This window comes from Oncorhynchus tshawytscha, linkage group LG21 (genome assembly GCF_018296145.1).
Source record: "Oncorhynchus tshawytscha isolate Ot180627B linkage group LG21, Otsh_v2.0, whole genome shotgun sequence".
Taxonomy (NCBI): domain Eukaryota; kingdom Metazoa; phylum Chordata; class Actinopteri; order Salmoniformes; family Salmonidae; genus Oncorhynchus; species Oncorhynchus tshawytscha.
In genome coordinates this window covers 5,908,726-5,935,302 of record NC_056449.1, presented here as the reverse complement: position 1 = coordinate 5,935,302, position 26,577 = coordinate 5,908,726, and the positions used below count along the sequence as shown (strand labels likewise).

General features: G+C 43.2%; 2 protein-coding genes across 2 annotated transcripts; one reads left to right on the top strand and one right to left on the bottom strand.

Annotated features, from left to right (window-relative positions):
- The first annotated feature begins 232 nt into the window (after positions 1-232).
- Positions 233-18,434, top strand: LOC112220763 (pre-mRNA-splicing factor RBM22). Its single transcript, XM_024382640.1, has 11 exons — positions 233-361; positions 4,897-4,950; positions 5,045-5,074; positions 8,795-8,927; positions 15,267-15,367; positions 15,478-15,650; positions 15,851-16,051; positions 16,205-16,369; positions 16,557-16,645; positions 16,725-16,853; positions 17,857-18,434. The coding sequence occupies exons 1-11, from the start codon at positions 308-310 to the stop codon at positions 17,991-17,993; spliced, it is 1,266 nt and encodes a 421-aa protein (XP_024238408.1). The 5' UTR covers positions 233-307; the 3' UTR covers positions 17,994-18,434.
- Positions 18,350-24,950, bottom strand: LOC112220764 (myozenin-2). The gene is made up of 6 exons (XM_024382641.2): positions 24,761-24,950; positions 23,576-23,660; positions 22,119-22,276; positions 21,094-21,244; positions 20,420-20,594; positions 18,350-19,210 (listed from the first exon to the last, which is right to left on the bottom strand). The coding sequence occupies exons 2-6, from the start codon at positions 23,652-23,654 to the stop codon at positions 19,024-19,026; spliced, it is 750 nt and encodes a 249-aa protein (XP_024238409.1). The 5' UTR covers positions 23,655-23,660; positions 24,761-24,950; the 3' UTR covers positions 18,350-19,023.
- Between the last annotated feature and the right edge of the window lie 1,627 nt (positions 24,951-26,577).

The window sequence follows — 26,577 nt, the reverse complement described above, 5'->3', positions numbered from 1 at the left end:
AACGTTAGGGTGTTATGACCCCATTAGTGTTCATCCCTAATCTGAAATATCCTCCAACTACAGCTCCAATGTGCTAATTGGGGTTTTCCAAAACCAGGCGCACATCTTCAATTAATTCCAGATATTAATTAATATAGTTGCATAATGATTAATGAGTTTCTCTTTCATGTTTATATTTTTTTATGTAAATAAAATAGGAGGTTAATGTCATGAAAAGAAGCATGCGCTGTGCTGCATTGTGGGATGTGAATTCATTGTCGCGGCGGTGCATGCGCGGTAGGGTTGTGTTTTACTACCACAAGTAAAAATGGCGACGTCCCTAGGAGCTAACACATACAACAGACAGAATTGGGAAGACGCGGTAAGTATTAAATCGTAGACATATTGTGTGTATTATAACCTGGAAAATGAGGGTATATGAAAACAAACTAACGTCGTAATTAATTTCACTTTGCCAATACTTCAGTATGTGAATCATGATTTGCTACCAAAGGCTAACGTCAACTAGCGAACGTTAGTAGCGCAAGCATGGCTGTGTCGCAAGTTAGCTAGATAACTAGTCAACTAGAAGCGGTTTAGCCACAGGTGAAAGGGGTAATTAATAGCATTTGGTTTAGCTGTTTAAATTTTGTTATAAACTGGCAGTAGCGGTGCGTGGCTAACATCACCGGGGTAGCCTTCCCCCTGTTAATTAATACGCTTGCGACCGTGATATGTGACTAAAAAAGGCCGAGCCAAAAAGACAACTAATTGATTGGGCAACTGCTCGGCCTCCGACCTCAAGCCGCTACAGAGGGCAGTGCGTACGACCCAGTACATCACTGGGGTCAAGCTTCTTGCCATCCAGGACCTCTATATCAGGCGGTGTCAGAGGAAGGCCCTACAAATTACCAAAGACTCCAGCCACCCTAGTCATAGACTTTGTTATCCATGCATAGTCACTTTACCTCTACCTACATGTACATATTAGCTCGACTAACGTGTGACCCCTCTATACAGCCCCTCTACAGTTATTTTATTGTTCCTTAATTGTTAATTTAATTGTTGTTTTTACTTCAGTTTGTTTTAGTAAATACTTAACCAACAATGCATTTAAGAAAGTGGTAAGGGCTTGTATGTAAGCACGTTCATGCAACGCATGTTCACTCACCCTACTTGTAGAGAAACGCCACTGCCGCCATCCTCTTTAATGTTGACAATACGGTCTATCACTCTTACATACACTACATTTATTGTTTGCTGTCCTCGGCTACCTGGCTAAAATGCTTGCTCACTAGCCTAACTTACATTCATGGGCAACGTTAGATAGTTAATATTAGCCTTCTACATCTAGCTACGGTACATGTTTAACTTCCATCCTCTAGGCACAACAATATTTGAATTAATGGTTGGATCAGAATCTCCCTTGTAATCATTGGCCAGTATGGAGAATTAAGTAAAACTGCAAATCCCTATCTCTATCCATGGCTAATTTAACACGAGGTGCAACAATTCCAGTTTTTCTGTCAATGACATGTGCGCTCAATAGGATTTGATAGGAGTGACGCCAAATCCAAGCTGGCTTCCCTTTACACTTTTTTTTTGTTGGTACGCCTGGACCATTCTCATTTGAGCTCGCTCAGTTTAGCTCAACGCTGATTGGCACTTAAAAAATAAAAATGAACTTTTTTGGCAAGAGAGGCAAGATACTCTACTGGCTTCCCTTGCCTTCAATTCTACAGGTGGCAGCAGTGTCCTACTCGTTTGGACTAGACAGCATCAGATACATGGCCTACACGTAGAAAGACAGGTGTGCTGTTTTGCTCTCGGATGCTTTCTCCTGTGAGATACTTTCAGCCTCTTGTGAATTGTAGAAATATTATGAAAGATACATGTTTTTTGTGTTTTTATTTATTTTTGGGGAAGCATGGCTTCACATGGCATGGGGGGGGGTGATAATGCTATAATAAGAAGCTGGTGGATAGTGTATTTAGGAAGCATTCAGAAACCTTGACTTTTTCCACATTTTGTTACATTACAACCTTATTCTAAAATGGATTAAAGTTTCTTTCCTCATCAATCTACATACAAAACCCCCATAATGAGAGAATTTATTTATTTTTGCAGATTTAAAAAATATATATATATAATGGAAATATAACATTTAGATATTTGGCTTCAATTCAAATATAAGTCTATTGTAAAGTAGAATAATTTGTTCTAGTAATTATTATTTAATGCAAACAATACCAGCAAATGCAGTTTTTCACAATCAAGCTGAGTGTTGGTGTTTTTTAAGTCAAATATGAAAAAAAATGTAGTGTGATATTTGAATGTTTTCTGTTTGTACTTTTTGGCTGAAGTCATATTTAAAAGCTCACAACTCGGGCTCTGTTAAAGATATCTCAGTGATTTAAAAATATCTGGATTTTGGACCGTTTTCAGAACTATAAAAAAAAATCGCCACAGTTTGACACTGAAGGGCTTCCCTAGTCTGCCACACGTCAATTCTTTAAGTTCAACAGTGCTTGTTCGTCCCATTGGGCATATCAGCTTAGAGACGGGAGATATACACTGCTCAAAAAAATAAAGGGAACACTAAAATAACACATCCTAGATCTGAATGAATGAAATATTCTTATACTTTTTTCTTTACATAGTTGAATGTGCTGACAACAAAATCACACACAAATGATCAATGGAAATCAAATGTATTAACCCATGGAGGTCTGGATTTGGAGTCACACTCAAAATTAAAGTGGAAAACCACAATACAGGCTGATCCAACTTCGATGTAATGTCCTTAAAACAAGTCAAAATGAGGCTCAGTAGTGTGTGTGGCCTCCACGTGCCTGTATGACCTCCCTACAACGCCTGGGCATGCTCCTGATGAGGTGGCGGATGGTCTCCTGGGGGATCTCATCCCAGACCTGGACTAAAGCGTCCGCCAACTCCTGGACAGTCTGTGGTGCAACGTGGCGTTGGTGGATGGAGCGAGACATGATGTCCCAGATGTGCTCAATTGGATTCAGGTCTGGGGAACGGGCGGGCCAGTCCATAGCATCAATGCCTTCCTCTTGCAGGAACTGCTGACACACTCCCGCCACATGAGGTCTAGCATTGTCTTGCATTAGGAGGAACCCAGGGCCAACCGCACCAGCATATGGTCTCACAGGGGGTCTGAGGATCTCATCTCGGTACCTAATGGCAGTCAGGCTACCTCTGGCGAGCACATGGAGGGCTGTGTGGCCCCCCAAAGAAATGCCACCCCACACCATGACTGACCCACCGCCAAACCGGTCATGCTGGAGGATGTTGCAGGCAGCAGAACGTTCTCCACGGCGTCTCCAGACTGTCACGTCTGTCACATGTGCTTAGTGTGAACCTGCTTTCATCTGTGAAGAGCACAGGGCGCCAGTGGCGAATTTGCCAATCTTGGTGTTCTCTGGCAAATGCCAAACGTCCTGCATGGTGTTGGGCTGTAAGCACAACCCCCACCTGTGGACGTCGGGCCCTCATACCACCCTCATGGAGTCTGTTTCTGACCGTTTGAGCAGACACATGCACATTTGTGGCCTGCTGGAGGTCATTTTGCAGGGCTCTGGCAGTGCTCCTCCTTGCACAAAGGTCGGAGGTAGCGGTCTTGCTGCTGGGTTGCCCTCCTACGGCCTCCTCCACTTCTCCTGATGTACTGGCCTGTCTCCAGGTAGCGCCTCCATGCTCTGGACACTACGCTGACAGACACAACAAACCTTTTTGCCACAGCTCGCATTGATGTGCCATCCTGGATGCGCTGCACTACCTGAGCCACTTGTGTGGGTTGTAGACTCCGTCTCATGCTACCACTAGAGTGAAAGCACCGCCAGCATTCAAAAGTGACCAAAACATCAGCCAGGAAGCATAGGAACTGAGAAGTGGTCTGTGGTCACCACCTGCAGAACCACTCCTTTATTGGGGGTGTCTTGCTAATTGCCTATAATTTCCACCTGTTGTCTATTCCATTTGCACAACAGTATGTGACATTTATTGTCAATCAGTGTTGCTTCCTAAGTGGACAGTTTGATTTCACAGAAGTGTGATTGACTTGGAGATCCATTGTGTTGTTTAAGTGTTCCCTTTATTTTTTTGAGCAGTGTAGTTATAAAGTTATATTGACTAATACGTACACACGACTTGGACAGTCAGGGGAAAAGGGGTCCCTCAATAACCATCACATAGTCAGAATAGCACAGGCTCATGTGAACTGGCAGTGTATGAATTGTAAGGATGTTGAGCCCTATCTTTTAGGGGTTCAGTTACAACCGGTTACGCGAAAGCAACCTGACACATCAACCAGCTGTGAGAAGTACTGTCAGGTTGCACAGATTGTATTCTGGGTTGACTTTGGAGGACAATCCTCTCTTGTCCCAACTTCTCTCTATATGCCTCCAGTTCCCATATAGGCCTAATACGTCTGGCCCTCATACTTCAGACTTAATTTTGTATGATAACTCTTGTCATTGTACAGCCTCCAGAAATATTAGCCTATTATGTTAATCAAAATACTAACTCAAAACACACTTGTAAACAAACACTCACCTCACTCTCTCTTGGGTGTGTACCCTGCAACCCAAGACTTCGCACAGGAAGTTTGTGCTCTCAGCAGATGCTTCCTGATGAGGTGGTTTGATGTTGAAGACCTGAATGGTTAGAAGTTTAACGGAAGATGTGGTTTCAGTCAAACAACAGATGGTAAAGTAGGTGCTACTGGATCCAGCACTTGTAGCATATGGCCAGAGTACACACTGGGTCAAGCAAGAAATGTGTGACAATGTGTAGCTTGTGACCAGAGAAACCATGAGGCTCTGTTATTATGATAGACCGGGATTGCTGCGTGTTGGCTGCACTTTTAGTTAACATTTTTGTATTTTCCTCCAGGATTTCCCAATTCTGTGTCAGACATGTTTGGGGGAGAATCCATACATCCGCATGGTGAGTTTCTTTCCAGTTTGTATTTGCACTTGTTATTTTGAAATTCTAACTTTTGCTGCAGAATCCTTAATTTTATACTCATTTTTTTTAACAGAGCAAAGAGAAGTATGGGAAAGAATGCAAGGTAATATAATTCATTATTCCAGTTTAGTCCTCTTATGCAATATAGGAAGCGCAGTATTCAGTGAATACATATCTTGAAATATTGCGTGGGGCCCTGCCACTATGTTCAATGGCCATGTTTAACCCCCTAGAGTATATTTCTTCGGCTAGAGGAAATCTAATTAGCATAATACTAAAAAATCCCCATAAAAATCTGTCTGTTTTTAATAGATTGTTTTTTTGCATTGGATATGTCTCAATCGAACTGTTGGAATCATGGAAATATAATGATTATTATAATTCTATAGTTAGAATATAATAGTGGGGACTTAGAATACAGTGTTTGGCCTGACAACGAATGAAAATGCCAGGGAGGAGTTACGGTGACAGGGTAGGAACCAGTGTTAATGTTTCCTAGAGGACCATATAATCTTTGGCTACATTGAATGTTTTCTCTTAGCTACTTCATGTAGCTAACATATTCATGCTTTGCGTATTTCTCTTTGATTTAGAAGATACTGTTGCACAAACATGCTAATTTAGGTATAAACCATCACTCGTATTATCAGACTGTGTAGCTAATTGCATTTGTTCTCAGTACACGTATTAGCTAGCCAGCTAACTAGCGATTAGCATTAGCGGCTAATAAGGTTGCGAAGGGTCAGGAAATTTTCCATGGGAAGTTAAGCCTGGGAATTTTGCTTAAATTCATCAAAAAATTTAGCTTATAACAGTGAAACTTTTGTGGGATATACAAGGCAATTCTAAGTCTTGTGGCATATTTTGGTTAAACTATCCCCAATTAAATGGAATTGCAACCCTCTGCATGCACAGTGCATTCTTCATCATGTGCAGTGCACTCTTCCATCACATGTACAGCTGATTCTCAAGATTTTGCACACTAATGAGATGCTGTTGAGCCCACGTGTCTGAGCCGATGACTACATACATGCTTTCTGGTAAGTTTTGATTACAATACTGGGTGGGGTGAATACATTTCATGACAATTTTTTGTCAACTAGTAAATAGTAGCCTACAGTAAAGTGCGTTTAAATCATTTCTAACTTGTTAACCGTTTCTGCTAGTTAGTTTTTGCTACCGTGTGGGTTTTAGCTTACTTGAGCCTGCTAACTGAGTGTTTCACTTATCTTACAAAGGAGTTGTTTAAATCTAGCTGCTTAACTCTGTACATGCAATTGTATTTTACTTTATTTTTTTCCTAATCTTTACAGGAAATGCCACAGCCACTATCTGATGTGTGGAGATATTTCACTGCAGCTAATGTAGAAGGAAAAGCTGTGTACATTTGCAAATACTGTGCCAAATCATATGTTGGACCACAGAAGGTATTTGCAATGGTGACAGACAATGCTGCAAACATGAAGGCTGCTTAGTCTAAAGTGGAGGAGTTCTACCCTCACATCGCACCCATTGGCTGTGCTGCTCATGCATTGGATCTGCTCCTCAAGGACCTCATGGCACTGAAAACAATGGATACACTCTACAAGAGATCCAAGGAACTGGTTAGGTAATGTTAAGGGTCATCAAGTTATAGCAGCAATCTACCTCACCAAGCAAAGTGAGAAGAATAAGAGCACCACATTGAAGCTGCCCGGCAACACCCTTTGGGGGTGTGTTGTCATAATTGACAGTCTCCTGGGGGGGAAGGCGTCTCTCCAAGAAATGGCCATATCACAGTCTGCCGATATGAACAGCCCCATCAAGAGGATCCTCCTGGATGATGTATTTTGGGAGAGAGTGGTAAGCTACCTGAAACTCCTGAAACTTATATCAGTAGCCATTGCATGGATTGAGGGAGACCATGCCATCCTGTCTGATGTTCAGACTGCTTACAGATTTAAGAGAAGAAATCTGTACTGCCCTGCCCACTGTTGCTCCAAGCAGAGGAAACTGCAGTTCTGAAATGCATCAAAAGGCGTGAAGACTTCTGTCTGGAGCCCATACACACCGCAGCGTACATGTTGGACCCCAAGTATGCTGGCAAGAGCATCCTGTCTGGTGCAGAGATCAACTAGGCCTATGGTGTCTGGATGAGGGCAAGGCTCTTGGCAGTCTGGTGGAGTAAACTTCTAAGCAAGGGCTTTGGGATGGCGATGCAGTAAGGTTGGCACGACTGCCAATCTCATCAGCCACCTGGTGGAAGAGACTTTGTGGATCTGCGGCTCTTTCCCCTGTTGCCTCCATCATCCTCCAAATCCCACTAATATCAGCCGCCTCAGAGTGCAACTAGTCCTTGTTTGGGAACACACACACCAAAGCACGCAACAGGCTGACCAATACAAGGGGTGAAAAATTGGTGGCCTGGCAACGAGCCATCCTCATCAAGGTTGGGCAGTGAAGATGCGGCCTCAGAGTGATGTTAAAAAGGTGGACATTGAGGAGGTCCAGGGAGAAGACATGGAAGCCTGAGGAAGACAACCAAACCTATAGTTTCTAGACTCTCATTTTAGAGATGTACAGTTGAAGTTGGAAATTTACATACACCTTAGCAAAATACATTTACTCAATTTTTCACAGCTCCTGGCATTTAATCCAAGTTTTAAAAAAAATACCTGTCTTAGTCCAGTTAGAATCACCACTTTATTGTAATAATGTGAAATGTCAGAATACTAGTAGTGGCTTATTTCAGCTTTTATTTCTTAAATCACATTCCCATTGGGTCAGAAGTTTACATAACCTCAATTAGTATTTGGTAGCATTACCTTTAAATTGTTTCACTTGGGTCAAACTTTTCAGGTAGCCTTCCACAAGCTTCCCACAATAAGTTGGGTGAATGTTGGGCCATTCCTCCTGACAGAGCTGGTGTAACTGAGTCAGGTTTGTAGGCCTCCTTGCTCGCACACACTTTCTCAGTTCTGCCCACACATTTTCTATGAGATTGGGGCAAGGGCTTTGTGATGGCCACTCCAATACCTTGACTTTGTCCTTAAGCCATTTTGCCACAACTTTGGAAATATTCTTGGGGTCATTGTCCACTTGGAAGACCCATTTGCACCCAAGCTTTAACTTCCTGACTGATGTCATGAGTTGTTGCTTCAATATATTCACATATGTTTGTCTTCATGATGCCATCTGTTTTATTAAGTGCACCAGTCCCTCCTGCAGCACAGCACCCCCAAAACACGATGCTGCCACATGTCCTAACCGACTTGCCAAAACTAGTTTGTTGACAATAAATTTGGAGTGGTTGAAAACAAGTTTTAATGACTCCAATCTAAGTGTATGTAAACTTCCGACTTCATCTGTATGTTGAAAATGTTTTTGGGAGATGCGAAGGATCATCGGGGATCATTCAATATTCTTTCTTTTGTTGTTCAGCGAAATCATCCCATGTGAAGTGTCAACTCATTTAATAAAAGTTAAATTCGTGCTTATTTTTTATTGGAAGGATTTAATCATTTGCAATTATGTCTACTCAAGGTAAATGTTTGTTTCTGTCTCCATATGATATGGTAAATATATCCAATGAAAAGATCTTCATTTTAAATGGTATTAATAGTAATTTGCATATATTTTAGTTAATTCCCATATATTCCCACGGAAGGCTTCCACCTCTGAATATTCCCCAAAAATGTGCAACCCTAGCAGCTAACAAGATTTAGGCCCAACTTGCTAAGAAAATACAAACTAGCTGTTTGCAGATGTAAGAAGCATAGCACCACATCTAAATGACTGCAGCAGAAACACTGAACTCTTTGCTCGCCACTTCTCCTCCCCTCAGATCTGTGCTCGTCCCTTCACTGTGTTCCGCTGGTGTCCAGGAACAAGGATGCGCTTCAAGAAGACAGAGGTGTGTCAGACCTGCAGCAAGATGAAGAACGTCTGTCAGACCTGTCTGCTTGACCTGGAGTACGGTAGGTCATATAATTCATAGATGCCTTACCTGTACCACCTTACTCAGTGGTTTCCACAAGTACGTAGAGTAACCTGTCTTCTGTTGAGCTTAGTCTTATTTAAAATGTTACTGCAAGATACTGCCCATATCTTGAAAAATAAATTAATGGTTTTGTTTTTGATCTCAAAATAAAATGTTTTAAATGGATGGAACATCTAATTTTGTTTGACTACAACAATGCTTAACTTCTTGTGGCTGAGATCCCGTTAACGGGATCGATACAACAGCCAGTGAAAGTGCAGGGTGCCAAATTCAAAACAACAAATCTCTTAATTAAAATTCCTCAAGCATACAAGTATTTTACACCATTTTTAAATATATACCTCTTGTTAATCCCACCACAGTGTCCGATTTTCAAATAGGCTTTACGGCGAAAGCAACACAAACGATTGTTAGTTGAGTGCCTATTTACAGAAAAACACAGCCATTTTTCCAGCCAAAGAGGTGTCACAAAAAGCAGAAATAGAGAAAATAATCACTAACCTTTGATCTTCATCAGATAACACTCATAGGACTTCATGTTACCCAAAACATGTATGTTTTGTTCGATAAAGTTCATGTTTATATAAAAAATCTTAGTATACACTGGCGCGTTATGTTCAGTAGTTCCAAAAATATCTGGTGATTTTGCAGAGAGCCACATCAATTTACAGAAATAATCATCATAAATGTTGATGAAAATACAAGTGTTATACATGGAATTTTAGATCCACTTCTCCTTAATGCAACCGCTGTGTCAGCAAAACATGCAATAATCTGAGTACGGCGCTCAGACGACAAATCAACCCAAAGAGATATCAGCCATGTTGGAGTCAACAGAAGTCAGAAATAGCATTACAAATATTCACTTACCTTTTGCTCTTCATCAGAATGCACTCCCAGGAATCCCAGTTCCACATGTTTGATAAAGTTAATGTATGTCCAAATACCTCCTTTGTTAGCTCGCTTGGTAAACAAATCCAAACTCACGAAGCGCGTGCAAGTACAGCGGAAATGATTGACAAAGTCCAAAAACAGGTCGTAGAAACATGTCAAACGAAGTATAGAATCAATCTTTAGGATGTTTTTAACATAAATCTTTAATGTTCCAACCGGAGAATTCCTTTTGTCTGTAGAAATGCAATGGAACAGAGCTAACTATCACGTGAGCGTGCGAGACTGAGCTCGTGGCTCTCTGCCAGACCTCTGACTCATTCCCCTCTCATTCTCCCCCACTTCACAGTAGAAGCATCAAACAAGGTTCTAAAGACTGACATCTAGTGGAAGCTTTAGTGGGATATTGGTCATATTGCACTTCCTATCTTCAACAGGGAATGAGTTGAAAAACTATTAACCTCAAATTTCCCACTACCTTGTTGGATTTTTTTTCTCTGGTTTTTGCCTTGCATATGAGTTCTGTTATACTCAGACATCATTCAAACAGTTTTAGAAACTTCAGTGTTTGCTATCCAAATACAGTGGTGCAAAAAAGTATTTAGTCAGACACCAATTGTGCAAGTTCTCCCACTTAAAAAGATGAGGCCTGTTATTTTCATCATATGATGACAGACAAAATGAGGGGGAAAAATCCAGAAAATCACATTGTAGAATTTTTAATGAATTTATTTGCAAATTATGGTGGAAAATAAGTATTTGGTCACCTACAAACAAGCAAGATTTCTGGCTCTCACAGACCTGTAACTTCTTCTATAAGAGGCTCCTCTGTCCTCCACTCGTTACCTGTATTAATGGCACCTGTTTGAACTTGTTATCAGTATAAAAGACACCTGTCCACAACCTCAGTCACACTCAACTCCACTATGGCCAAGATCAAAGAGCTGTCAAAGGACACCAGAAAAAAAATTGTAGACTTGCACCAGGCTGGGAAGACTGAATCTGCAATAAGTAAGCAGCTTGGTTTGAAGAAATCAACTGTGGGAGCAATTATTAGGAAATGGAAGACATACAAGACCACTGATAATCTCCCTCGATCTGGGGCTCCACGCAAGATCTCACCCCGTGGGGTCAAAATGATCACAAGAACGGTGAGCAAAAATCCCAGAACCACACGGGGTGACCAAGTGAATGACCTGCAGAGAGCTGTAACCAAAGTTACAAAGCCTACCATCAGTTACACACTACGCTGCCAGGGACTCAAATCCTGCAGTGCCAGACGTGTCCCCCGGCTTAAGCCAGTACATGTCCAGGCCCGTCTGAAGTTTGCTAGAGAGCATTTGGATGATCCAGAAGAAGATTGGGAGAATGTCATATGGTCAGATGAAACCAAAATTGAACTTTTGAGAGAGAATTCTGCTCGTCGTGTTTGGAGGACAAAGAATGCTGAGTTGCATCCAAAGAACACCATACATACTGTGAAGCATGGGGGTGGGAACATCATGCTTTGAGGCTGTTTTTCTGCAAAGGGACCAGGACGACTGATCCGTGTAAAGGAAAGAATGAATGGGGCCATGTATCGTGAGATTTTGAGTGAAAACCCCCTTCCATCAGCAAGCGCATTGAAGATGAAACGTGGCTGTGTCTTTCAGCATGACAATGATCCCAAACATACCGCCCGGGCAACGAAGGAGTGACTTCGTAAGAAGCATTTCAAGGTCCTGGAGTGGCCTAGCCTGTCTCCAGATCTCAACCCCATAGAAAATCTTTGGAGGGAGTTGAAAGTCCGTGTTGCCCAGCAACAGCCCCAAAACATCACTGCTCTAGAGGAGATCTGCATGGAGGAATGGGCCAAAATACCAGCAACAGTGTGTGAAAACCTTGTGAAGACTTACAGAAAACGTTTGACCTCTGTCATTGCCAACAAAGTATTGGGATAAACTTTTGTTATTGACCAAATACTTATTTTCCACCATAATTTGCAAATCAATTAATTAAACCTACAATGTGATTTTCTGGGGGGGAAAAATCTTATTTTTTCTGTCATGTCATCATCTGTCATAGAAGTGCACCTATGGTAAATTACAGGCCTCATCTTTTTAAGTGGGAGAACTTGCACAATTGGTGGCTGACTACTTTTTTGCCCCACTGTATGCATATTACTAGTATCTTAGCTTCTGGGACTGAGTAGCAGGCAGTTTACTCTGGGTACCTTATTCATCTAAGCTACTAAATACTGCCCCCAGCCTTAAGTTTTAAACCACATTAGGAGACTACTTTTGAGGTCTGGGAAACACTGGATAATTTTTGAATTGGGTGTAGTTACCCTTTTAATTCAAGTGGGCACCTAGGCTTTTTAACACTTTTTTTTTTTTGTAGTGCACATGATGGTAGAGTTTGCAAAAACATATACCCACTGGATTGATGAATATAATCATATCATTCTGCCATGTAAGCATAGTATATTTTGTAGTTAATGTTTAATTGAGCAGGTTTTTGGGAAAGCCTTACCATCTAACAGAAGACTGTTTTCATTAGCATCATCGCTAACAGCTACACAACGTGGTAGACGTGCGCACCACACACACACAGATGGGCATTCTCGTTGCCTCTTCGGAAAGGTGGTTCCCTAATTTTCATATTTGGACCAGAATGAGGTGCTCCACTACCCATTGTTCCTGGCTATGATCACTTGTTGAATCCACTTCAATCAGTGTAGATGAAGGAGAGGAGAGAAGTTTAAAGAAGGATTTTTAAGCCTTGATACTTGGAGAGGGTGACTGGGCCTGACAAAATATTTAAGTGCATTTGAACAGGGTATGGTAGTAAGTGCCAGGTGCACCGGTTTGTGTCAAGAACTGCAATGCTGCTGGATTTTTCACGCTCAATTTTTCCTGTGTGTATCAAGAATGGTCCACCACCCAAAGGACTTCCAGCCAACTTAACACAACTGTGGGAAGCATTGGCGTCAACATGGGCCAGCATCCCTGTAGAACGCTTTTGACACCTTGTAGAGTACATGCCCGACGAATTGATTCTGTTCTGAGGGCGAAAGGTGGGATGTGTGTAACTCCAATATTAGGAAGGTGTTCTTAATGTTTTGTACACTCAGTGTACATAACATGGGACATGCAATTTCACGAGCATCATGCACTCTCCCTCGTCCGTGTAAAGAAATTTGACTGCAGCCAGAGATCTATGTACATGTCTCTGTCCTGACAATGGGAGTCGTTGTCCCAAAGGCGAATTGAGTTTTGTGCAATACCTTGCCCCGAACTTTAGTCTGTTACTAGCCGGCTAGTACCTGGTACTCAACCCTTCACCGTAGTGACTGATGCCCTATGTACATAATCATTAAACATTGGTTACTTAAGTAATATTTACATTCCGTTTTACACACCATATGTATATTCTAGTAGACGCGTCCTATATAACTACTGACATACACACTTGTTCTGTTCATATACTGTCCATAATGTCTATAATACACACCATCACATAGTGCATTCGGGAAGTATTCAGAACCCTTGGCTTTTTCCACATTTTGTTATGTTACAGCCTTATTCTGAAATTGATCAAAGTTGTTTTCCCCCTCATTCCACACACACACAAACAGGGTTTTAGAAATATTTGCAGCTTTATTTTTAAAAAATGCAATTATATTTACATAAGTATTCAGACCCTTTACTCAGTACTTTGTTGATGCAGCTTTTACAGCCTTGAGACGTCTTTGATATGACGCGTCAAGCTTGGCACATGTTTTTGGAGTTTCTCACATTCGTCTCTGCAGGTTGGATGAGGAGCGTCGCTACACAGCTATTTTCAGGTCTCTCCGGAGATGGTCGATAGGGTTCAAGTCTGGGCTCTGGCTGGTCCAGTCAAGGAAATTCAGGGATTTGTCCCAAAGCCAATCCTGTGTTGTCTTGGCTGTGTGCCAATGGTCATGTTCTGTTGGAAGGTGAACCTTTGCCCCCAGAATCTTGTTTCTCATGGTCAGCGTCCTTTAGGTGCATTTTGTCATGTGCCTTTTACTGAGGAGTGGCTTCCGTCTGGCCACTACCATAAAAGCCTGATTGGTGGACTGCTGCAGAGATGTCCTTCTGGGAGGTTCTCCCATCTCCACATTGGAACTCTGGAGTTCTGTCAGGGTGACCATCGTGTTCTTGGTCACCTCCCTGACCAAGGCCCTTCTCCCCCGATTGCTCTGTTTAGCCGTGTGGCCAGCTCTGGAACCACCCAGACTTTTTCAAATCTTTCATTTAGAGTGATGGAGGCCACTTTTCTTTGGGACCTTCAATGCTGTAGAGTTGTTTTGGCACCCTTCTCCAGATCTGAGCCTCGGCACAATCCTGTCTCTGAGCTTTACGGACAATTCCTTTGACCTCATGGCTTCGTTTTTGCTCTGTCATGTACTGTCAACTAGAGGTCGACCGATTTTATGATTTTTCATCCGACCATTGGAGGACCTTAAAAAGCCGATACCGATTTTAATTTGCCAATGTTTTTAATTGGCTAATTTAAAAAATATAAATTTAAACAATAATATAAATATTTAATGATAATTACAACAATACTGAATGAACAATGAACATTTATTTAGTTAACTAGTCATTATGTGAAGATTGTTTGTTTTTTTATGAGAAGTTTAATGCAAGCTAGCAACTTACCTTGGCTCCTTGCTGCACTCGCGTAACAGGTGGTCATCCTGCCATGCAGTTTCCTCGTGGATTGCAATATAATCGGCCATAATCGGTGCCCAAAAATGCAGATTACTGATTGTTATGAACTTGAAATTGGCCCTAATTAATCGGCAATGCCGAAGATCTGTGTGTGCCGAAAATCTCTGTATGCGAACCCCAAAAATTGTATTTGATTGTGTTTGGGAAGGCCGGTGACAAGCTTAGGTCCAAAATAAGCCCATAAAAAGTTGGCTTGAAGTGGAAAATGTGGCTTGCTAATTAGCCGACTGCCAGCGCTAATGGACAACACTGCTTACCACTTGTTCAAGTCATGGGGACCTTGACTTTACTAAAGCCACATGTAATTGGGTTTTTCCACCTGGGTACTAAACCGTACCCGTGCTGGTACGGGTGGATACATCTTTATTACATTTGGGTGAGTTTTTGTTAAATATAAAGCATACTGAGGAGCGGGGGTATTGCACCTTAGCCCATATTTTAAAACCTTCTGGATGAATCTAAGCAAAAACAAATAATCTGGAAATATTAACATTCTTTTGATGAGGAAGTCACACCAAATTTGGGAAACCCTGAGCTACAGCAACATTCTGTAACAATGTTCAAACCTACATCGGTTACATTTTGAAATGGGAAAACCAATGCATGCCAAATCAGAACCGAACCCATAAAAACTAAGTCCCCATTCAGTACCGAATCCAAGACATTTACATGTCTGTGATCGACAGGTTTGCCAATCCAGGTCAGGGACACCGGGCTGGACATCAAGGATGACGTGCCGAAGTCAGACGTGAACAAGGAGTACTACACACAGAATGCTGAGAGAGAGGTATGTGTGGAGAGACGTCTGCATCCCCGGTATTTCTGTGTTCACAAATTCAACTTCCAGTGTTTTACCCCTGTTAACCCCCCTATCTCCCTGACTCCCTTTGTCCTCAGATAGGGAACTCTGATGGGACACGGCCAGTGGGTCTGCTGGGTAAGGCCCCCAGCTCCAGTGAGATGCTGCTGAAGCTGGCCCGCACTACACCCTACTACAAGAGGAACAGACCCCACATCTGCTCCTTCTGGGTGAAGGGAGAGTGCAAGAGAGGAGAGGAGTGTCCTTATAGGTGAGAGCGCAATCTAAAAGATAGCTCCGTCTCTTTCTAAGGGCCGTGTGTACAGTACAATGACTATATAGATATAGCCCCTCCTGTCTGTGTGATTTGTAATGACATTTCACTTGGTGGTGCTGTTGAGCAAGAAATTGACCTACATTGACTGGGGAGAACTATTCCTTCTCATGCACACTCTCTCCCTGCCGCATCAGGCACGAGAAGCCCACAGACCCAGATGATCCCCTGGCAGACCAGAACATTAAGGACCGTTACTATGGTATTAATGACCCAGTGGCTGACAAGCTGCTGAAACGGGCCTCCACCATGCCCAGACTGGACACGCCTGAGGACAAGACCATCACCACACTCTATGTAGGGGGGATGGGAGATACCATCTCAGATGCAGAGCTGAGGTAGGTTTCTGATTATAGTGTCAGTTGATTTGAACGTTTTTTTTTTTTTCCAAAATATACCAGGATTGCTAATTATTTTAGTCAGTTTGAATGATCTGTGACGCAGTTGGGAACTTGTGCCCTCAATCGTTGTGTGTCTGTCTGTTTCTACAGGAATCACTTCTATCAGTTTGGGGAGATCCGGACCACCACCATTGTCCAGAGGCAGCAGTGTGCCTTCATCCAGTTTGCCACACGGCAGGCAGCTGAGCTTGCTGCAGAGAAGTCCTTCAACAAGCTCATCATCAACGGACGCAGGCTCACCGTCAAGTGGGGCAGGTAAGAGGTCAAAGCTTACCAGTTATGAGGAAAGGAGGAGAATGTATTGGAAGTCCTTCCTTTCTAGCCAGATGGTGACAACCTTGTAGAAACAGCAGGGCAAAAATATTTGGGAATCTTTCTATTTGGTCTCCATGCATCCCTGCACCCTACTCACTGTGTACCCTAATGTGTTGTGACTGTCCAGGTCTCAGGCAGCCAGAGGAAAGGAGGCCTACCAGGATGGGGTCAGTGAGATGGGAACCAGATTAGACCCTGTGCCAGGACTGCCTGGAGGTAAGTCTGTCTGGGAGGCTTTGAAAGACTGTGTGTGTGTGAGCCTGTCTGTGTTCTGACTCTCTTCTCTCTCTCACAGCTCTCCCCCCACCCCCTGCTCTGGAAGAAGACGCTCCCACTAACTACTTCAATCTGGACCCTGGTACATCTCCTAATGTCATGAACATCTCTCTGCCCCCGCCGCCCGGCATCAACCCACCACCTCCAGGTACCAGTTACACCTTTGTTGCCCTGGAAAAATTCTGGCCATACTTATAAACTCAGCCAAAAAGACATGTCCCTTTTTCAGGACCCTGTCTTTCAAAGATAATTTCACAGATCTTCATTGTAAAGGGTTTAAACACTGTTTTCCATGCTTGTTCAATGAACAATGAACATGCACCTCTGGAACTGTCATTAAGACTAACAACTTACAGACGGTAGGCAATTAAGGTCACAGTTCTGAAAACTTAGGACACTAAAGAGGCCTTTCTACTGACTGAAAAACACCAAAAGAAAGATCCCCAGGGTCCCTGCTTATCTGTGTGAACGTGCCTTAGGCATGCTGCAAGGAGGCATTAGGACTGCAGATGTGGCCAGGGCATTAAATTGCAATGTCTGTACTGTGAGACTCCTAAGACAGTGCTACAGGACAGAGAGCTGATCGTCTTCGCAGTGGCAGACGACGTGCAACAACAACTGCCCGAGTTATACCAGGAACGCACAATCCCTCCATCAGTGCTCAGACTGTCTGCTATAGGCTGAGGGAGGCTGGACTGAGGGCTTGTAGGCCTGTCGTAAGGCAGGTCCTCACCTGACATCACCGGCAACAATGTCACCTATGGGCACAAACCCACCATCGCTGGTCCAGACAGGACTGGCAAAAAGTGCTTTTTGACAAGTCAGGGTTTTGTCTCACTGGGGGTGATGGTCGGATTTGTTTATCGTCGAAGCCTGTACTCTGGAGCGGGATCTAGGTGGAGGGTCCGTCATTGTCTCGGGCAGTGTGTCACATCGGACTGAGCTTGTTGTCATTGCAGGCAATCTCAATGCTTTGCGTTACAGGGAAGACATCCAAATATTTACACATGTTAAATTTGCTGAAAATAAATGCAGTTGACCGTGAGGACATGTTCTTTTGTTGCAGTTTAGTATGTCACTGAGCTAGCGCTCACACAATGTGACACCTAATGTGTACCTTGTTCATTTATGTTGTGTTTTTTAACCTTCAGGTTTTGGTGCACCTATGTTCCACATGGGTTCGATGGGTCCCCCTCCTCCCATGGGCATGAGACCCCCAGGACACATCCACTACCCGTCCCAGGACCCCCAGCGCATGGGTGCCCACGCTGCCCGCCATGGCGACTAGTTACCATGGTGATACTTTGCTATGCTAAACATCTCTGGTTGAGATAATTGCCCTGGGCAGAAGTTTCTCTTAGGCACAGGTCTAGGATCACCTTACCCTCCCCCAGTCCTCACCATCGTAATTACGGGGTGAAATGCATAACGGGCCTTAGATCAGCATCCAGTGACAATGTCATCTAACTTTGAGGTTCACCCGGGTGTTAGAAAATGTCATGGATCAGTGTATTTAGACTTACAACATCAGAATGGAGAAATTGTTGAAATGTACAAGGCATCCTGCAGAGCAGCCCCTTGAAAGGACAATTTTTAGACCTGTTGATTTTCATTCATATTATGGATTTGATTTTTGATACAATGTTCATTTTCCACAAAAATGATTCAGTTTATTATTGTGATGTTTTGTTGTCCACTTCTGCCATTAAAACAAGTTCTCTATCATTTACATTTAAAGCAATCAATATCACAAAATCAATCCTTTATAACAGACTGCAAGAAAGACGGAGGAAGGAAGTGTGTTGGTAGGAGGGAAGGGAGCCAAAGGTTATGTCGAGTTGTAGAGTTGGGAGGCCAGTGGTGAGGGAAATGGGGCAGTTGGGCTAAGTAAGAGGGCGTTTTTGAAATAAAAAAGAGCCAAATCACCTCTCCCCTCAACTGGCCGTCGTTTGCCTGGGCTCAACTCTCATAATGAACTGTTGATTGATTCAGAAGTCCTCAGCCTCCACACAGGCCCATCCACAGAGCTCTCATCAGGAAACTCTTATCATTCACCAGTCTTTCCCTATGGCACTGACTGAATTCCAGAGGGCTCGAGTTAGAACTTGCCCCTAACCACAGACCTTTATCCTAATATAACCATTAAATAGATGAAAGCATCTTAATATAAAAATAGTTTGGGGCTACCTACTCTAGAGGGAGTCATCTTTGAATCAGGAGGGAAGGGTAATAAGAGTGAAACGATGCTTAAGTCTTTTAGCCTGCGACTTCACAAAGGTCACAGGAAGTTTGAAGGTAATAGGTGAGTGGTGGTCCTCTCACAGGTCGGTGGATTCAGGGGAGTAGTCGTGACCCCATCCCCGTGGTACTCTGTTGAAGTTGGGCCGTTTACAAATGCGGTCCAGGGTCGTACCAGGGAGGCGCTGGGAGTCCAACAGCTCGAACCCCATCACTGGGATGACCCTCATACTCTTCTGTTGTGCGCCTCCGAATGGCATGGCCGCTCTGAGGGAGAGGGATGCTTATGTTAGAAGTGTATATTTGAGGAAGAGAATGACTCAGTATATCCAAGCTTACATAACACCAAAGACGTTCTCTGGGTATCAGATCTTTCTCACTCAACAGGTGGGTAGAAAGAAGAAGCTTTTAGATGTTCTGTGATACCCAGGCATCCACACAGAGCTCCACTAATGACCCTGGTTTAACTAATCTTTTAGGTCAGAAATAATCAACATCTGTTGGGAATTCAGGAAGAACCCTTAAGGAATCATCCGACTATAGATGGAGCTTCTTCCCAATTGTCCCACACAGATTGTATGCCTCATTTTAAACTTAGACTTAATTAACCCCAGATACCTTGTTAATTAAAGGAGTAAGTCAATGCATCTGTGTGCTTCAGTTACTGAATGATTGGTACCAAAATGACTGACAGTAGACTAAAAGTTGTGCGTGAGGAGAGTCTCAGACCAAGTTTAGCCTTTGTTCTTGCCTCATCGGTGTAACGCAATCTTGCGTGTGCCAGGGTAAGATGAGCCCCTTTGTGCGCCATCAGTCTTTAAGGGGCTGAAAGGCATGCAAGCCCCCTGGGGGATCATTTCTCACGAGCCCATGTTAAAATAGCCGCCCGCCTGACAGCCACAGTCCAAGGGGGTGCGAGCCAGAGGCGGGATTGCTTTTCAAACAGTGGAAACATGGACGCGTGCCGAGGGAAGCTAATTTAAGAGAGAATTGTGATATTCATTTGATAACATGCTTCGGTCATCTGCAGCTCTATTTGATGATGGCCGATCGCTAATCCTGTGCTAAACGTGCATTAAGCCTCAGCCCGAGCCATGTTCGCTTACTTTGATGAGTGGGGTCTTGAATTTGTCTTTCCAAAGAATACATGCATAATATTGTCCTGCCTTTGTACTGTGAAGTCCTTAGAGGTCCTCTAGTTAGACGGCCTCTATGTTTGTGACTTGGCTACATGTGTCAGGCTTCCGTGTGATCGCAGTTCCTCACCTGTTGAAGCACCTGTAGTTGGCAGGCTGTAGTGTGACCCCCTGTGGGTTAGTGAGGTAGTGAGGCTGACCTGTTGAAACACCTGTAGTTGGCAGGCTGTAGTGTGACCCCCTGTGGGTTAGTGAGGTAGTGAGGCTGACCTGTTGAAGCACCTATAGTTGGCAGGCTGTAGTGTGACCCCCTGTGGGTTAGTGAGGTAGTGAGACTGACCTGTTGAAACACCTGTAGTTGGCGGGCTGTAGTGTGGCCCTCTGTGGGAACTGGGTGCTGAGGGAGGACCTGAGGTCGTCACTGTCACCCAGGGCTTCCCTCCAGGGGGAACAGTAGGACCTGGTTGTCAGGTTAAACTTCTCACGAGGGATCTCCTTCAGGGGGCCCATGTAGCCTGAGGTCAAAGGTCAGTCCCAGACTCAGTCCCTGAAAGCTCTTAGGGTTTACACATTTAAAGCAGGTTGTTTGATCTGATGTTGGTCCTGGCTACAATAGAAAGTGTTAAACTTGGTGTAAATCCAGCACAATAAACAAGGCTTAGCTGGCTGTCACTCAGACCCCAAAACGAACCTACTTTTAGGTCAGGACACAGATACACTAGCACCCAGAGTGTTATCAGATATTCTCAAGCACAGCCTTAAAAACTGTCAGAGCAATAGTGTTTTGTTTAACCTTGTCCTTCCAAAATGTAACGTGTCCAAAATGGGTGGTTAAACCCCCTTTGTCATAACGGCACACTCAAATGGGTAGTTCATCCCAAAATCAAAGTTTGCCAATTCCATAGCTCAAAAGTAATCTGAAGCAAAGCGGAGCCAATATTGCAACCTCTGAATGTAGGGGTGACCTATCCCTTTAAGCCATGTGGTTCTAATCCCTCTCATGTTACCAGCTACCTGGGGCAATGACGTTGGGGCTGCCGTTCATGGCCTCAGTCTTCTGTAGAGTGTTGATCAGGCTGTGGTTGCCAGGCATCAGATATGCCTGGTTCTCTTTCCCCCTCTGGGGCCCCTGTATGGTCTGGGGGGGCAAGGGCTCTGGAAGGCCCTGGGCAGGGACACAATAACATTCTGGATTAGCTCCATTCAAACTCAGTTCTGTGCATTATCATGGGAAAATAACCACCATGGAATAACAACCAATTTTGGGGACAGTTCCACTGCCTCAATCTCCATCATACAGCCAATGATATGCACTCATTACAGTAGATTTCGCCTAGAATATCTATGTTACCACCTGACAGGTGCTATATAGAACCTAAAATGGTTATTTGGCTGTCCTCATAGAAGAACCCTTTTGGGTTCCAGGTAGAACACCTTCCACAGAGGGTTATACATGAAACACAAAATAGTTCTACCTCTGCTTTTCTATGTAGAACCCTTTCCACAGAGGGTTATACATGGAACCCCAAAAAGTTATACCTGGAACCCAAAAGGGTTCTGTTATTGGGACAGCCAATGAACCCATTTTGGAACCTTTTTTTTCTAAAGCGTGGCCCTCTGATTTCTACCAATAACCTTGCCCTAGTTCTCGTGCTCCAAGGGGACAGAGTACAGCAAGGCAGAAAGTGAGAGGGGACGGCCAAGGTTACACTGCCTCATCAAACAGCTCTGCCATAAATCCAACAGGCTAACAAGCTGCTTGCACAATACTGCACATTAGGATGACAAGTCCGTGGGTCTAACAGTGTGGATATGTCTGTCTATGTACAGTATTGCCTTATTGTGTTTCCATATAAATAAAATGTCTTTGAACATTAATTGAGCATTCTGTTCTACATTGAAATGTCATGGCATCTCTAGTCGAGAGAGTCAGGGTGTGTGTGTTTGAAATGTGAGAATGTGTATGTATGAGAATGTCTGTGTGTGTGTGTGCGTGGATTTGTCCGTGCATACATGCACATGTGTGTGTGTGTTCTTACATTGCTGTAATGGTCATGGACTTGGTTCTCCAGTGTGAATCTCTCCACCCGTCTCAGTCTCTCCTGAAACATGCGGGAGCCGCGGTTGGACGGAAGGTTCAATTCCTCCATCATCACATCCTTGGGAACACTGATCTTCTTCCCCAAGTTCATACCTCCTGGCACACACAAACAAAAGCACAGCATAAAGATAAAGTATTATGTTTGTCTTTCACTAGGTCTCAAAGTGCTTTCCATTGTATGGGGGTAAGTCACTCCTTGTACCACTAAGTCAAAGTAATTAAACCATTTTAGTAAGTAAGACAAGTAAGCAGGGAAAGGCATGAACTGGAGACACAAACAGACAAATACCGAGAACAAGACAGTTACAGGGACTCAGATCAGATAGAATCTGATTTGCTGTATCTAAGTCTTTGACTTGTACAGTAGCATTTCTATCTGCTGACCTGTTGTCAGTCAGAGAAACCCTGTGAATGTTGAATCACAAAGAGAGAACCTGGCTTCCCCCAGCAACAGGGGTTTCCTCATGACTCATGAAGTGTTCTGAAGTGTTCTTTTTCAGTACATAGGAGATTAAGGTCTCTGGTTCCTCTCAGCTCCAAACTATTTATTGAAGATCAACTGACCTGACCCATAAACCATAACCTCAAATATCATATCATCACTTATCCACAAAGCCTAGTGTTGAGTTTCCTATTTGGCCCCATGCATTACCACCAGATTGTAGCGTTACACTATAACTTTGGAATAGCCCTGAGAGATGCAGGCTGAGGGTGTGTAATGTTTTTTTTTGTGGTGCAGTGTTGCATGGGTAACTGGGTATATAAATAGGATGTTTGGAAGAAGTATCTCTTATAGGAACTCTGTCTCTCTCTTTCTCTTTTTCTGTCTTTCTCTCTCTCTCTCTCACTCTCACTCTCTCTCTCAGTAAAGTTTATGTGAATTCCTGCCTTATGCCAGCTGCATTGTCGACAGGACTTGCCTTTTGAAGTGCCTGTTTAAAACCCACCAACCGGGGAATCACATTATGCTGAGTCAGATGGGCCTGATGCCAGCACCTGCTGCTGGCTGAGACCATGAGAAAACAGACAAACAAAACCACACGGAATGCCTCCTGAGTATTGTTCGGCCCACTGAGAGTTCTAACTCCAGTCTCTAGGGTTTAATCCGTTAACGTACTCTATATGTTTGTGAGTACTAATGTGTTGCGGCGTGTGATTAATAATTATACTCTGTAGCCTATGCCTGGGTGTATGAACTGTTTGCTACTGCTGTCTAAGTCAAACCTAATGTCCCCGCTTTGGAGTTTAGTCAGGTTTATTCAGTTCCATGTCTAGGCTGACAGACATTTGAACTCTGCTGTTCTCTGAGCTGATCTCCCGAATAAAGTATATTCAGTTGAATGTAACTATAGAATTGAATGGGAATAGTAATTGAATATATCTCTATAGTCTTACCTCCCCTGGCCTCTGTACACAGAGCCTTGGCTTGCTGTATCCTCTGCTTGGACAAGTCATCATACACTGATTGCATCATCTTCCTCTGGTGGGGATGGATGAGGTGAACGGATGAACAGAGTTCACGTTAGGCTCTGGTTTGGGAATACACGCTCAAACACATCTTTTTAGATCTTTTACAAGATCACAGTAGTTGGCTACAGTGTGTCACTCAAAGACCCCCCAAAAAAAAAAAAAAAAAAAAAAACGTGCACATATATATGAATTAATCAGAGTATAATTTTAACAGTTCCACACAACTCATCTTTTGTGTATGGAAACATGAATAGAACTCATGAATATATTGTTTGAGAATAATATATTCTCTGGATCTAATATAGAAAGTCCCTTAGAGATTAGCTTTTTTCTGGAAGCTATCATTAACTCTGAACATCACAGTAAGATGTGTGCTCCAAACATAAGCTGTAGCTGCATGACTGCTCCCCATCAGCGGTGGTGTAAAGTACATAAGTAAAAAATACTTCAAAGTACTTTTTTGGGTTATCTGTACTTTACTTTACTATTTATATTTTGGACAACTTTTACTTTTGCTTCACTACATTCTGAAAAAAAGAATGTACTTTTATCCCATAGATTTTCCCTGACTCCCAAAAGGACTAGTTACATTTTGAATGCTTGGCAGGACAGGAAAATGGTCCAATTCACACACTTATCAAGAGAACATCCCTTGTCATCCCTACTGCCTCTGATCTGGCGGACTCACTAAACACAAATGCTTGGTTTGTAAATTATATGTTGGAGTGTGCCCCTGGCTATCTGTAAAAAAAGAAAAAAAAAAAAAAGAAAATGGTGTCGTTTGACTTTTACTTAAGTAGTATTTTACTGGGTGACTTTCACTTTTACTTGAGCCATTTTCTATTAAAGGTATCTTTACTTTTACTCAAGCATGACAGTTGGGTACTTTTTCCACCTCTGCCCATCAGCATGGCTGGCAGATGGATAACAAATAGCATGTATAAACATAAAGTTACATCTGTGTTTCCTGCTGTAAGACATGTAGATTACATTTTCACACACATCCGTTGACATATTCACACTGCACTGTGCTGGACAATACCCAAGTTGGAGTAAAATCTTGCAGGTTGCCTAGATCAACCCCAGATCCTGCCTATGATTCCATCTTACCTGTCTCTCTTCTCACAGGTTCAGCCGTAGAGGTGAGATGAGGTGAGTATATCGCTGTGTGATTTATCGTCTCTGAATCTGGGATGACTCCCTATCCCACTCTGATGCTTCTCATCTGTGAGGGAACAGTTTGTATACCAGTGATCCCTGGATGCTCCGGGTGCTAACCTCACGGGTTATTTTAACAGAGGCGAGAAGCGAGAGAGCCAGGGGATGAGGGGGGCAAGGGGGTAAGTTGAGAGGGCTGGTTGGGAGGGGGTGTAAGGGTGTAAGGATTTACAACCATGCCCTCCTGTGTCCCTGATAATACAAATCGGATCCCCTGTGTGTGTGTGTGTGTGTGTGTGTGTGTGTGTGTTCTGACGGAACAGCTGTTGACTCTGTCCAGACAGTGACACTGAGCCCTCAGACGCGGAGGCCAAGCATTTAGCTGCTCCTTGGCATGATGAACGGACACACACACACACACACACACACACACACACACACACAGGATGATGTCATCAGGATGCCCACCTGTGTTTCACAGAATTCGTGACGTGTCAGTCAAAGAGTTGAGGTCATTGGGGTGGAGAGGGCATAGGCGGGTTCAAGGGTTAGAGGTTAGTTCCTGGCAGAGTTGTATTTTTTGTGAGATTTGCCTGGACACATTCACTGTGCTGCTCTTGCTTTCCAGGGCCCCACTTTACATTTACAGAAGACCATTGAGGCATTGAAGAGCTTGTGCTTCATATTGATTTACTTCCTAGTGTTTTTCCATTCACTGTAGTGAGCAATAATTGCTCAGGCATTAATTTCATTTTTTCTTGTCTAGCTGATTACCACCGCTTGAGGCAACCGTGAAGTGCTTGCTTATTGTTTCATAAAACAAAATCTTTTTTTTTTTTACTCATTATTTTTTATCCCATTTTATTTTTTAAAGCCATAAACTATGTAATCCAAAGGCTGTTTTGAGACTGATCAATACCAGAGTTTTTCTCTGATAAGGATGTTTTCTCATCACAGTTGAGATTGCTTATCGATTTTCTCATCATTCGAATGGCTCTAAAATCCCCTCTCTGTCCTGTCAGAAAACAGCCCAGTCTGTCCTAATAAATCATACAAAATCTTGCGTTTATGTAACTTTGTAACAATGTGAAACAAAATTATGAACACAACATGTAAAGTGTTGGTCCCATGTTTCATGAACTGAAATAAAAGATCCCAGAAATGTTCCATATGTACAAAAAGCTTATTTCTCTCACATTTTGTGCACACATTTGTTTATAATGTGTTAGTGACCATTTTTCCTTTGCGAAGATAATCCATCCACCTGACAAGTGTGGCATATCAAGAAGCTGATTAAATAGCATGCTCATTACACAGGTGCACCTTGTGCTGGGGGAAATAAAAGGCCACTCTAAAATGTGCAGCTTTGTCACAAAACACAATGCCACAGATGTCTTATCTTTTGAGGGAGCATGCAATTGGCATGCTGACTGCTGGAATGTCCACCAGAGCTGTTGCCAGAGAATTGAATGTTCATTTCTCAACCATAAGCCGCCTCCAATGTAATTTTAGAGAATTTGGCAGTACGTCCAACCGGCCTCACAACCCCAGACCCCGTGTACCGACGCAAGCCCAGGACCTCCACATTCGGGTTTTTCACCAGCGGGATCATCTGAGACCAGCCACCCGGAGAGCTGATGAAACTGTGGGTTTGCACAACAGAAACATTTCTGCACAATCTGTCAGAAACCTTCTTAGGGAAGCTCATCTGCGTGCTCGTCGTCCTCACCAGGGTATTGACATGACTGCAATTTGGCGTTGTAACCGAC

Excerpts from the sequence above, each read along its gene's own strand:
- LOC112220763 (XM_024382640.1), top strand. The coding sequence starts at position 308 with ATGGCGACGTCCCTAGGAGCTAACACATACAACAGACAGAATTGGGAA. Across the intron at positions 5,075-8,794 it reads AGTATGGGAAAGAATGCAAG|ATCTGTGCTCGTCCCTTCAC; the intron begins GTAATATAATTC and ends TCCTCCCCTCAG. Across the intron at positions 15,368-15,477 it reads CACAGAATGCTGAGAGAGAG|ATAGGGAACTCTGATGGGAC; the intron begins GTATGTGTGGAG and ends CTTTGTCCTCAG.
- LOC112220764 (XM_024382641.2), bottom strand. The coding sequence starts at position 23,654 with ATGATGCAATCAGTGTATGATGACTTGTCCAAGCAGAGGATACAGCAA. Across the intron at positions 21,245-22,118 it reads TCCATGACCATTACAGCAAT|GGCCTTCCAGAGCCCTTGCC; the intron begins GTAAGAACACAC and ends GTCCCTGCCCAG. Across the intron at positions 19,211-20,419 it reads AACTACAGGTGTTTCAACAG|AGCGGCCATGCCATTCGGAG; the intron begins GTCAGTCTCACT and ends CCTCTCCCTCAG.